This window comes from Diplodia seriata (genome assembly GCF_021436955.1).
Source record: "Diplodia seriata strain FDS-637 chromosome Unknown scaffold_5, whole genome shotgun sequence".
NCBI lineage: Eukaryota > Fungi > Ascomycota > Dothideomycetes > Botryosphaeriales > Botryosphaeriaceae > Diplodia > Diplodia seriata.
Genome location: NW_027117312.1, coordinates 187,735 through 200,112, shown reverse-complemented (window position 1 = coordinate 200,112; position 12,378 = coordinate 187,735). Strand labels below are relative to the sequence as shown.

At 59.6% G+C, this 12,378-nt stretch overlaps 2 protein-coding genes across 2 annotated transcripts; both read left to right on the top strand.

Annotated features, from left to right (window-relative positions):
* Positions 1-5,596: 5,596 nt before the first annotated feature.
* Positions 5,597-7,327, top strand: SLS55_005073 (uncharacterized protein; the record flags this gene model as incomplete). The annotated part of the gene is made up of 2 exons (XM_066776524.1): positions 5,597-6,503; positions 6,558-7,327. The coding sequence occupies 2 exons, from the start codon at positions 5,597-5,599 to the stop codon at positions 7,325-7,327; spliced, it is 1,677 nt and encodes a 558-aa protein (XP_066632366.1).
* Positions 7,328-7,793: 466 nt separating this feature from the next.
* SLS55_005072 (uncharacterized protein) lies at positions 7,794-11,871 on the top strand (the record flags this gene model as incomplete). Its single annotated transcript, XM_066776523.1, has 2 exons — positions 7,794-7,801; positions 8,304-11,871. The coding sequence occupies 2 exons, from the start codon at positions 7,794-7,796 to the stop codon at positions 11,869-11,871; spliced, it is 3,576 nt and encodes a 1,191-aa protein (XP_066632365.1).
* Between the last annotated feature and the right edge of the window lie 507 nt (positions 11,872-12,378).

The following is a 12,378-nucleotide window of genomic DNA, read 5'->3' as shown; positions in this document are numbered from 1 at the left end:
GAAGGTGCTGTTGGAGGGGAGGTAGAGTTGCGGGGCGGATTGCGTTGCTGGAGGGAGGAATGGGGGAGTTAGCTGGGGGCGCGCGCGCGGCTGAGAGGAGGAGGAGGGGGGGTTGGGAAGGGAATTGGGGTTTGGGGATGTATGTGGTGTTGTTGCTCTCTGGCATACCGTTGACGGAGAAGACGCCGCCGACGACGAAGAAATCGGGGTTGGTGCTGTTGACGTCAAAGGTCGCGGGGAGGTTGACGTCGGTGCTGGGGGTGAAGTATGGCGGCGTTTGCGCCAGCGCGGTGCCTGCTGCGGCCAGGAGGCCGAGAGAGAGGCAGTTGGACAGCATTGTCGCGTTCAAGAAAGGTGGGCTCGTGATTGATTCGACAACGGGAAGGGTACGAGCAGAACGAGAGGTCAATTGAAGCCCTGGGAGCTGGAGAGGAAGAGCTACGAGCTATATGCAAAAAGCGGAAGCTGAAAACTAGCAGTCTAGCGGCACAATGATGCAAAAGCAGCTGACGGAGGGAGAAAAGGGACGAAGATCGAGACGCGTCGTTGGCGGCAGCAGCAGCGTCTTTATTGGCGGTCGGGAACGCAGTTGCTGGTCGCCAGCAATCGCAAAATCAGGCCAGAACGGCACATGCAGCTTTGCCCCGATTTATCCATCCTCAAGGGTCAGTAGAGCTCCCGCTGGGCTGGATTGTCGCCGCATGGCTTGGCTGAAGAGGGTTAAGGCCATGGCCGATCGCCGCGGCATGTTGCGTGCCTTGGCTGCTCTGGCTGCATGCGCGTTCTCTGCGGCCGGCGGGAAATGTAGAGCCATGTTGTTTGTTTTTTCCCGCGCTCTTCACTGTTCGCAAGAAGAGGCGTGCGTGTGCTGTTTCGGCTGGAGCGGCGAGTAAGTAACGAGGCCGTCGGCGTCGGCTTGAGCGAAATAAAGCGGTACAACAGCTGTTCGGGGGAGCAATAAAAAGTGGATGGACCATGACGTCGCCAAGCCGGGGCATGCGACCTAACTGCTCGCGAGGCTGTTTGCGGGGAGAGCTTGCTGCCCTAAGGCGATGACGGCATCCTCAAACACGCCGCGGTCTGGGCAGCGTCGGAGACGTCGAGGCGGCTCGGGAATGGGCGGTTGTGGGTGTTGCTGCGGCGATGGGGTGCGAGGGAATGGGGCCAGCTCCAGCTCCAGCCGTTGCGATCGCTGAGGTGACCCGCACTGGCCCGCAACTTGTGTGGGGGACGGATGACCCTCTTCTGACCTCGACCTCGGCACCAACGCCCGCGCCTCCGCACCAGCCTGCGTACACTTCATCCTTCGTGGACTTTGCTGGCAACGTCAGCCGTGCGATGTGTGTCTGAAGCAACTCGCCGACTCCGAGTCATCTCGACACCATTCTCCAACTCTTACCGCACCCGCTTTGCAACGCCACGTGTATCAGGATGTTCCCCAGAGTGCTTGTCGAGCCGACATTTCGCGTCTTGCTCCCAAAGGAGCTTCGGGCTGTGCAACCACCCTCCTCGTGTCGCTTAATTTGACGCGATCGTCAATGTGCCGTGCGTGCTGCAGCCGCCGCGGCTCAGTGAAACCCAACTGAGGGAGTGGAAAGGCGCCTCTTGTTCTTCCGCCGGGGAAGTCTTGTCTCAGCCGTGTTGGGGGTTGCTCTGGTGTACTTCAGACATAACATATCCTTTTCCCGACGCCGGCAAATGTGGGGGATCCGCCGCCCAATTCCGCCAATTGCCGTTCGCCCTGAACCCAAATTTTCCTATTGGCGTGCATCGCTTTTTTTCCGTGTCAGATTTTGCCATGCTGACCTGAGCGTCAGTTCTGTGATCTGAGGTTGGATGCATCATGAGGTTGGTCGTAGGAGACTTGGGCAAAGGGTAGACTTTTGCGAAGCCACTGATTGTGTGAGAGCGCAAAGCATGCCCTCAGCTTGAGGGAAGAGCGAAGATGCAGCGATAGATTGGTAAGACAAAAACGGTAGGCCGGTCTCGCAGTATCTGAACTAGTGTGAGATGAGAAGGTGTCTCATACGCTCAATATATTGTTTGATACGTACACAGCTTTGATTGTCGAACGGATGGTCGATCCGACGGTACACAGCCGCTTCTCTTCTCTGTCCGTCGGGCTCTCTGGGGGAAATGGACACTGGCTACCCCAAAGAAACGGTGAACACCTGCCAACTCCAGCCCTTAGACTCCGTGCATAAGGAATGATCAGTGCTTTCCAATACATACTAAGCCTCACGCTAATGCCCCGCTCCACGGCCATCACAATAGAAGTGCAGAGCTTCTTCAGCTCAATGCTGTTGTGTCCGGATCTATTGTATGGTGCATGTGGATAGCTCCATACTAAAAGAGCGCTAGATGAGACAGCCTCTGTCCAATTGGCAGGCAATAACGTCGAGGCCGACACCGGCGAGCTTAGCACAAAGTGAGGCTCTAACATACTCTAGATGTGTGCGGTTCGGCCAGGAAGAGGTCCCATCCAAATCTTAGTTTAGAGGAAAAGCGAAACATCGTTCGATCGGGCCCTACTCGGGCTTTGGCAGCACTACTCACCCCGACTAGACTTTCCTGTGCGATCAACGCTTGTACGGAGTACTGCGAGTGTATAGGGAGATCCCTTTGTCGCATCCCGGCTCCACATTTCCCGTCAAACTGTGACTTCGGTTGAGGGCCGTTTCGCCAGCAGCCGGTAGCCGCATCGGCTCCACATGCTTCTCGGGACGGGAGATCACAGCAATGAAACAAACATGGTATCCTCATCAATGCATGAGTGTCGCATCACGCTCGCTCTCTCCGTGGCGGTTCTGTTCCCCAATACGGGCCGCAGTCCCTCCTGGTCCAGCGAGTGTCCAGGAAGATGCTTGCCAGCCCGGCCGACACAGACGGCCGGGCGGGAAGGAGGGCGAATGGTCAGACGGTCGGGATCAGGGGGCCTTTGCGCCACCAGTGGCTCAGGAGATCACCAAGTCCCGCAAGAGGCGAACGGGGCAGCCATAGGTCTTGCATCTTCACGCCGGCGGAAGCGGGAAAGCGTGACCTTCTTCTGGGCCCTAATTGGGCCAGACGACTCCACCGCTCAGCTGTTCGAGATCGGATGCTTCCCAATGCAACTTCGGAGCTCGGTGTCATCCCTTCAACATGTCTCAGTGTTGCCCCGATAAGTGGCGCTTGGCATCAAAAGGCATTGCGGAGATGGAGACAAAGAGGGGCAGAAGACGTTCTAGAAGACCGCTGTGCCGCAAGACTCGCCCGTTGCCGGTGATGGACTGGAGGGATTGGCTCCTAGCAAGGAGGGCCGCGTTTCGATGGCGTGGCCCTGGGGTACTCCGCCAAACTACAGGTAGAGCCACAAAGTTTCAGCCTTAGAAATGGCGCGAAGGGATGATACTGTTGCACGCCAAAGCGGATAGCGGGCGCTTTGAAGGCTTGCAAAAGCTCCAGCCGGCGATCAAGAGTGGGGATGGAAAATTGTGTCTGTCGAGACGATCGAGACTCTCGAGGGTACGGGGCCTCCTCTCGAGGACTGGCCGGCGTCAGGCCAAACCTACCTCTAAGCTTCGGCCGGTCGAGCGTCGCTTCCACAGACCAGGCAAGGCGGGCGACCTACCCGCAATAGAGCGTAGTCCGCCGCCTGATCCCTAGTGCTGGGTGCGTTCATCAATTTGGATGTCCCGGTCCAACCCTGGGAAAGTCGAGGCAGGGCTGCGGCGAGGAGAGAGACAGAGAGAGAGCGGGCAATTGGGCGGTCTCCTGGAGAGAGTTCCGTCTCTGTCAAAAATGCAATGTGCGGCTGTGCTGCGGTTTGCTGGAAATAGCACGTTCGACAGGGGGTGCTAGGGCCGCGTATGCTTTTTCTCCATGGCGCAGCTGCGTGCCCAGCGAGCGAACAACAACATGCGGGCGCACGCAAAGGCGGTCAGGTAGGCGGGTAGGTTTATTGATTCAATAGCAGCAGGACGATCTTCGTTTGTGGTGGTTTGCTGTCGAGCGCAGCCGTATGGCCGGCCTATTGCCAGTTCGGCCGGGGTCTGTCGGAAGTCAGTGATTGCTGAGCACGAGCGGCCTGTACAATTTGGACCACCACGGCAGTAGTTGCTTTGCGGAGGAGCTACTCCAAGCTTGCTGGCGCAGAGAGGCCCATGTGCAGGCTAAGCCGGAAGAACGCAAGCACGCGAGACACGCGTCACATTGCTGTGGCTGATGCTTTGCGCTGCATGAGTAGTTCCTCGTCTCTCCGCGACAGGTCCCAGTGACGCAGAGGCAGAAAATTTATTTGCGTTTGCTCCGGCGAGGCCTCGGGCGACAGGCCGTGGTCGTCGGCCGTAGCTGACCAGGCGGGGAGGCAAGTCATGTAATACGGAAGCGCTACGGGCCTTGCGACCTGTATAATGCTATAGCAGCGTTATCTCCGAGCATCGAAGGCCCGACCGCCGAGCGGGACGCAGGTGAAGGCGAGGAGAGCCGCCGAAACCCTCCTGAATCAGACAACCGTTTCGATCGGGCGGTCACCAAGCCTCGGGCCGTGACTGTGGTTCGCGCCTAGAGCCACCAGACCCGTTAGTCGGCGGGGACACGGCACTGTGGCTCGCGGTGTGATAGGTAGGCCATGCCGATCCCACGCTCCGGAGCGTTGGCTCTCGACGCTCGCGCTGCCGCCGGTGGTGCCGTGACGGCCACCTGTCAGACCCATCACTTGGCCGTCAAGCGCGGCGGAGGGGCGGAGGGTCGGAGGATCGGCAGAGCGACAGGCTGCGAAGGGCGGTGGTGAGAGGTGAGGGCGCGGCGTGCGTACTCGTACTGCCGCCGGAGTGTGGCAGTGGTCGACCTCGCAAGCTTCGGATCTCGGCGCGTGTGCTGCTGGCCACTCACAGCCTCCCGCGGCGCTGCCACGCCCTGCCGCTCCCCCGCTGTCACCACCACTCCACGCGTCGCCCGCCCGACGGCGCTAGACGGCGACTGAGTTCGAGCAGAAACAGGCCGGCTGCTGTGCTGGCGGCGCCGGTGCAAGGACGGCAGTTGCGAGCCCCGAGCCCGACGAAGAACCGGCGACGATGATGCTGATGTGCGACTGGCGCTGACGGCGGCCGGCAAGACATGGCATAATTTACCGCACTTGAGCCGGGGAGAGGCCCTGCCCCAAGCGTCGGAGGCGGAGATTGCCTGCCATCGGGGCGCAGTCGGTCGCGCGCTGTGCCCAGCTGAAACGGCGGCACTCCCTATCCACGCAAAACCAGCCCGTCGCCCGCCTCGCTCTCGTCCCAACCCACTTCTCTACTCTCCACGCGAGAATCACTACAACAAGAACCGCAGCTGCCACGACCCGACCGATTCTCTCGTTACGCACCCGTACAGTACGCTTCCGCCCGTCGCCGCCTGCCAGCCCTCGCCCGCACTCCGCCTCCGGTGCAGCCTTGGCCGTAGCCGAAAATAGAAAGCTTACGACGCCTGCTAGCGCCTAGCCTCAGCATCAGCGGCCCGCACCACCTCAAGACCCGTCGACATCACCACTCGCGGGAACACCACTCCAACCCTCCCGCGCCCACCGAGGCACCCTTTCGATCTCCATCAACCTTCGCGCTCACATCTGCCCGCAATGTCGACGGTCGCAGCGCAACGCATGGGCTACGCGCCCTTCCCGAACCAGTGTTTTGATCCCGACATGGACTCCCTGGTCGACTTCAACGCCATTCCCTCGCCTGGTCCCGCTAGCTCGTCGTCGCACATGCCGCCCTCGAGCGTCGCATCTACCATGGCGAGCCCCGCCACCACCATCATGCCGCTGGACGGGGAGTCGGAACACCAGACCCCGGCCAAGCCCAGCCACGAGTACGACCTCTTCAAGCAGCAGACCGGTCTGCCCTCGGGCTCCGTCCCGGGCATCGGCATGTCGCGGTCCGCCGGCAGCAATTACAGCCAGCCTTTCAGCAACTCCGGCATTGGCTTCGATGACGGCTGGGGCTCCGGTATTGGCGACATGGACATGGACATGGGTAACAACATGCCCGCTTTCTTCTTCCCCCAGGGCGAGAACGGCCAGAACGACGACTTTGTCGACCCCAGCGCTATCCAGGAGCAGCCCCAGCAGGTGCGCTTCTTCCCTGGCATGCACCAGCAGCAAGCCGCTCTGGCCAAGGCGCAGGCGCAGGCCCAGCAGCAAAGACAGCAGCAGGTGCTCCAGCAGCAACAGCAGCAGCAGAGGGAACAGCAGAACCGCGCTCAGCACGCCCAGAGGAAGTCTGCCCAGTTCACCGATGCCCGCACTGAAGAGACGATTGCTCGCGTTGTCAACCAGATCCGCCACAACAGCACCTTGAGCTCCAATGGCTCGGACTGCGGCTCCAACTCCCTTCCTCACATCATCAAGATGAAGAAGGACGAGGAGGATATGGACGAGGACGAGAGGCTCCTTGCCAGCGAGGAGGGCAAGAAGCTCAGCAGCAAGGAGCGCCGCCAGCTGAGGAACAAGGTTTCCGCTCGCGCTTTCCGTTCGCGCAGAAAGGGTATGTATCATCCATGACCAACTTCAAACCGCGTTTGCTAACGATTTCTTACAGAGTACATCGGCCAGCTCGAGGGCGAAGTTGCCAGCAAGAACAACGAGAACACGGAGCTTCGCATGCAGAACCGCGCCCTCATGGAGGAGAATGCTCGTTCGCGTGCCTTCATCGAGCGCCTGCTCCGCCACCAGGCTTTTGGCCCCTTCCTGGATGAGCTCAGCCGTGACCCAGCTCTCATGGAGCCGGCCAAGCCTGCTTCGGCTCCCCAGCAGCCCGCTCCCCAGATGATTAAGCAGAGCTCGCAGAACAACTCTCAGATGGGCATGTCCATGATCCCCGAGCAGCCGAACAACATGGCGTTCGACAACATGAACTACTCGTTCAACGCCGGGTTCAACTTCGGCCAGCCCCAGGTCTTCGCCGTCCTCGAGGTTCCCGAGGGCCCCGCCAACCCCTTCGACATTGAGACTCTCTCCGGCAAGGGCAGCTCTACCTTCTCTCCCGTCGAGGAGATCAAGGAGATCAAGCCCGACTACCCTGTCATCGAGCGCGCCCAGATCGAGGGCGAGAAGCCCACCGAGGTTGTCGCCGAGACCGAGGAGGTTGACGATGGCAACCCCGACTTCGCTCTGTACTACAACTCGCCCGCTCCTTCGACTGGCGCCCCCTCCGAGTCCATGTTCGGCAACATCGCGCCCGAGAAGGCTTTCGGCCGCATCGAGGTGGTGGTTGCTCAGGAGACTTCGGCGCAGCTGCAGCAGCGTCTCGAGCGTACTGTGGCCAAGTTCGACGTGGTGTACGAGAGGATGCAGCGCATGATGCTGTAGAGTGGAAGCACGAGGTGTTCATGGGGCAAGCGGCGTCTGGGTGGATCATTGTCTTTCTTTCTACTTGAATCTGTGAATATTTGGAAGCGAAGACTTTGGGTTTGGTTACGACTCTCTTTTTAACACGGGAAGCGACACTTGGTAACTGGGATTGATTGAATCCGCTTCGACCTGCCTTAGCGCAGAGTGGACACAGGCGCCGAAAAGGAGCGCTTACACAAGCACATTTTTCTTTTGTTTGAACCGAGACCCGAGCGGGCTCCGCGAGCAGCGTTGATTGTATAGCCGTGTCTACTGCACCTGATCTAGAGTAAATGTTATGCATAGTTTGAACATGTTGATTTGCAGAATGCTTGATCCGAGAGGCTCGGAGCGACGGCGGGAGCGGGTCGGTGCTTCGCTGACGTAACCGAGCCTGGCGCGCCGCCTTTCCGCAGCTCGCCCGAATTTTTGAGAGCTCCATTGCATGGCCATGTAGCGCCCGCTTCTTTCGCTGCCACGACCGTAGACCCTACGCCACCACGGCTCCTCCAGCGTCCGCCGTGGCTTCCGTTACTGCAGCCGTGCGGTGCGTGGAATCGGCGCGCAACCCTCTGCTGCGCGCGAGCCGCTTGCGAGTCGCGACTTCTGTTCCCTCGTCCTTTTGCCGCCCGCTCTCGACCGGTCCCGACGATTCTCCCGTCCTCAGCGTCGTCTCCAAAACCCTAGAAAGGAACCGGCGGAAGCGAGCTGCGGCCGCAAAGGTGCCAAGAGCGTCTTCCACACCCCAGATATTTCGACTTGCCCGTACTGCGGCTTCCGGTTCTGCGCCCTCCGTCTCTACGCCGTCCGTCGCTGCGTCGTCCCGCCGCCGGAAACCGACCACCCGCGCCGATTCTGCCGTCATTGACAACCTCCGGAACGCCCTAGGGGAGATAAAGCAGCGGCGAGGTCCAGCTCCCAAAACACGACGGGCAGTGTCACATTGGCGGCTTAGCGAACAAGACAAGGTCGACGAGCTATCGCATGCCCCACCAGACTTTGGGTTTGACACTGTCTACCGGTCTCCAGTGCTCTTCAGAAGCTACGCCCATATCATCTATTCGAGCAAGCCATGCTATGATCGTCCGCTTACGTCCGACCAAACCACGACTCCATACGGCCCCGCCAACGAGCACAACATCGACCAATACCTCGATAAGAACTACAGCAACAAAAGCATGAAGTCCCACATCCAAGTCCTCACTACGCCGACGGCAGACACGCTTGGCACCACCCTCCTCCTCCACTTCGACAACAAGCGCTACCTGTTTGGCAGCTTGGGCGAGGGCACACAGCGGGCGATGAACCAGCTTGGCTCGCGCTTGCTCAAGACACAGGAGATCTTCATCACTGGCCGCAGCGAATGGTGCAACACCGGCGGTCTGATGGGCATGATGCTAACATTGTCCGACGTGCTGGCGGCACACAATGTGGACAGGAAGGAGAGAGGTCTCGACGCAACCCCCAAGGTCCTATCCATGTTCGGTCCGCCAAACCTAAATCACACCATTGCTGCCTGCCGAAGCTTCGTCTTCAGGAAGGGCATGCCCATCAATGCCGTCGATATCAAGGACGAAGAGGTCAAGAAGGATGAGAGCGGTACTCCAGTCCCGCTGTTCGTCGATGCCAACACCAATGTCTGGGCCATGTCCATCACTCCTACTGATTCTGTCCGCCCCTCGGCGACGTCGACGTCGAGAAAACGGAGCTACGATGAAGTCAATGGACCTGAGCCGGCAGCGGATGCACCCAAAGAAACCCCCGAGGAGACCGCTGCTAGGTACGAGCAACTCACCCGGTCGGTTGTCAATGAGATGTTCAACTCGAGCTGGCGCTTGGATGCTCTCATCCCGAAACCCTTGTCCGAAGTGCAGCTCCCGGCGACGCTCTTCCGCAGGAACAACGAGACCAAGTCCATCGAAAAGTACACAGGCCCCGTCCCCAATCCTGACGACCCAGATATCACGGTACTTGTCAGAGAGCCATGGCCCGCGGCGAAGATGCTGGCTCTCCCGCCTACTAAGCCGGCGCCTCAGGCAATCTCGTACATCATCCGCAACCAACCTCAGCGGGGCAAGTTCTCTGTCCAGAAAGCAGTTGAGCTTGGCGTCCCCAAGGGTATACTATGGTCCAAGCTCCAATCCGGCACATCTGTTCAGAACAAATTGGGCGAGACCATTACCTCCGACATGGTTCTCGAAGCCCCACGGAGAGGCCGAGGAGTTGCCGTCGTGGACCTTCCTACGCCGTCGTACGTGGAGCCTTTGATTCAACGGGAAGAATGGGCCTGCGAAGAAATCATGGATGGCGTTGATGCATTTGTGTGGATTCTTGGTCCTGGCGTAGCTGCCGATCCCACGCTGAAAAGGTTCATGGCGGACAGAGGCCACCTGAAGCACATCGTGTCCTCCGTTGATGTTACGCCAAACCGAATCAGCTTCGACAGCGTCAGTGGAGCTACGTTGCGTCTTGGGAAAATGGACGAGAAGAGATACGGCACGCCTCACTACGATGATAATGTGTTGCCTCAAGAAAGGTTCGTCCCGTACAATTCTCAAAAGGCAGAGCTGCCTGAATTTGCCATGGCGGCAGAACGAGGCCTCACACTGAAGCTCGAGCCCAAGTTTGAGGTGCAGGACAAGGAAATCGTCCCGCGTTTTGACCCGCAGACATCCCTCGATATGCTTTCGGAAGAGGTCCTTGCTATCGCGAAGAAAGTCAAGGAGAGTGTGGAGAGCTCGTCGGAGCAGTTCGATGACTGGCGTCGCAAGATCCCAATGCCCGAAGCCGAGATCATCGCTCTGGGTACTGGCTCGGCGGTGCCTTCCAAGTACCGCAACGTATCCGCCACGTTGGTCCGCGTCCCAGGCTACGGCTCGTATCTGCTCGACGCTGGCGAGAACACTATCGGCCAGCTCCGGCGCGTGTTCAAGCCTGCCGAACTCGCCGAAGTTCTCAAGGAACTCCGTGTGATTTGGCTGAGTCACATGCACGCGGACCACATCCTGGGCATCGTAGGCGTCATCAAAGCCTGGTACGAGGTCGTCCACGGTTGCCAGCCATCGGGCGAGACGGCCTTCGAGGCCATGGCCGCGATCCAAGAGGACCCCGGCCTGGCCTCGGAGAAGAAGCGGCTGGCCGTGATCTCGAACATCAGCATGGTAAACTGGCTGTCCGAGTACGCGGCGGTCGAGGACTTTGGCTACAGCCACCTTTGGCCGCTGGCCATCACAAACAACAAACTCGGCCCGTCCACCCTCCGGCTCCAGGCGCCGCCATCCTTCAGGTCGGCGGATTTCATCGCGGCGGTGCAGGTTCCGCCCGCGCTGTACCCGCAGCTCTTCGGCCTGCAGGACGTGCAATCCGTCCAAGTCGTCCACTGCCACGGCGCAATGGCCGTGTCGCTCACGTGGCCGGACGAGACGGCGCGGTTGCCCGACGAAGAAGCGGACAACAGCAGCGGCAGCGGCAGCGGCAGCAGCAACAAGAAGCCGTTCAAGGTCAGCTACAGCGGCGACTGCCGGCCCTGCGCCGCCTTCACGCGCATCGGCCGCCACTCGACGGTCCTGGTGCACGAAGCCACGTTCGAGGACGGGCTCGAGGGCAACGCCGTCGCGAAGAGGCACAGCACCACGTCCGAGGCGCTGGCCATCGGGGCGCGCATGCGCGCGAAGATGACGCTGCTCACGCACTTTAGCCAGCGCTACCAGAAGCTGCCCGTCATCGAGCGCGAGGAGGCGGCTGCCGCCAATGCTGAAGATGCGGACAAAATGGACGTCGACGTCGACGATGACGCTGCCGCCGCCGATGTGGACGCCATGAGGGACGAAGACGAAGCCGCCGCCGCCGCCGAAGCCGCCGCCGAAGAAGAAGAAGACGCGATGGCAGCACAAGACGACGACGTAAACGACGAAAACGAGCACGAGCTGCCGCTGGAGAACCCAGACGGCCTCCCACCCAAACCGATCGCTTCCCCGGAGCTCCTACTCAAAACCGAGGACGGCAGCGACAGCCCGTTGGCCATCACCCGCATCAAGTCGCGCAGCGACATGCGCGTCGGCGTGGCCTCGGACTACATGCGCGTCAAGGTCGGCGAGTTCGCGGAGCTGGAAAAGTACGTCCCCGCCCTGCAGGCGCTGCTGGCCGAGGAGGCGCGGTTGGAGGAGCTCAGGGCGGAGGAGGCGAGGAGGGAGGCGGAGGCGAGGGAGAGGGAGGCGCTTGAGGCGAAGGAGGCGAAGAAGGGGAAGGGGAAGAAGGGGGGTGGTGGTGGTGGTGGTGGTGGTGGTGGTGGTAGTGGGGGGAAGAAGAAACAGAAGAACAATGGTGAGGGGGGTAAGCAGAAAGAGGAACAGAAGAAACAGAAGGAGGATGGTGAGGGTGAGGGTGAGGGGGGTAAGCAGGAACAGGAACAGGAACAGGGGAATAAGGCGAGGGTGGATCAGGGACAAGAGCAGGAGCAGGAGCAGGGACAGGGACAGCAGCAGCAGGAACAGGAAATGCAGCAAGAGGCAAAGGCGGAGTAAAAAAAAGAAAAAAAAAATCCCGGGCTGTTTGGGCTGGTTGGTGGTAGTGGTACCGATGCAGTGGGGGGTGGGGTGTGTGTGTTTATACCATAGAGGAAGGGGCCGTGATGAAAAAAAAAACCTTCTTCCACTCATATACAAACAGTCAGTCAGTAGAAAGGTTCGCGGTCGAGGCGGTGGTGGTTGATTATTAAAAAACAGAAATTCATTCTTATACATTCTCCACTCATGAAGCGCGCTTGGAATTTCTCGTTCTACTTCGTCTTGCTTGCCTATCTCGCCGCCTGCCCCCCCATTATCTGTACTGTGATGACAGATGCCTACGCCACTTGGTGCTCTCGTTCCCTTTTCTTGTTTTTTTTTCTTTTTTTCACCTTAGAACACGGCACATTGGCCACGCGTGGAATTACATCGTTGTTGCTTGCCATTTGATGCACACCACACCACACCAGCCTACATAACGCGTTGTTGGGAATTCACACACAAGGGGCGGGGCGGGGCAAACAA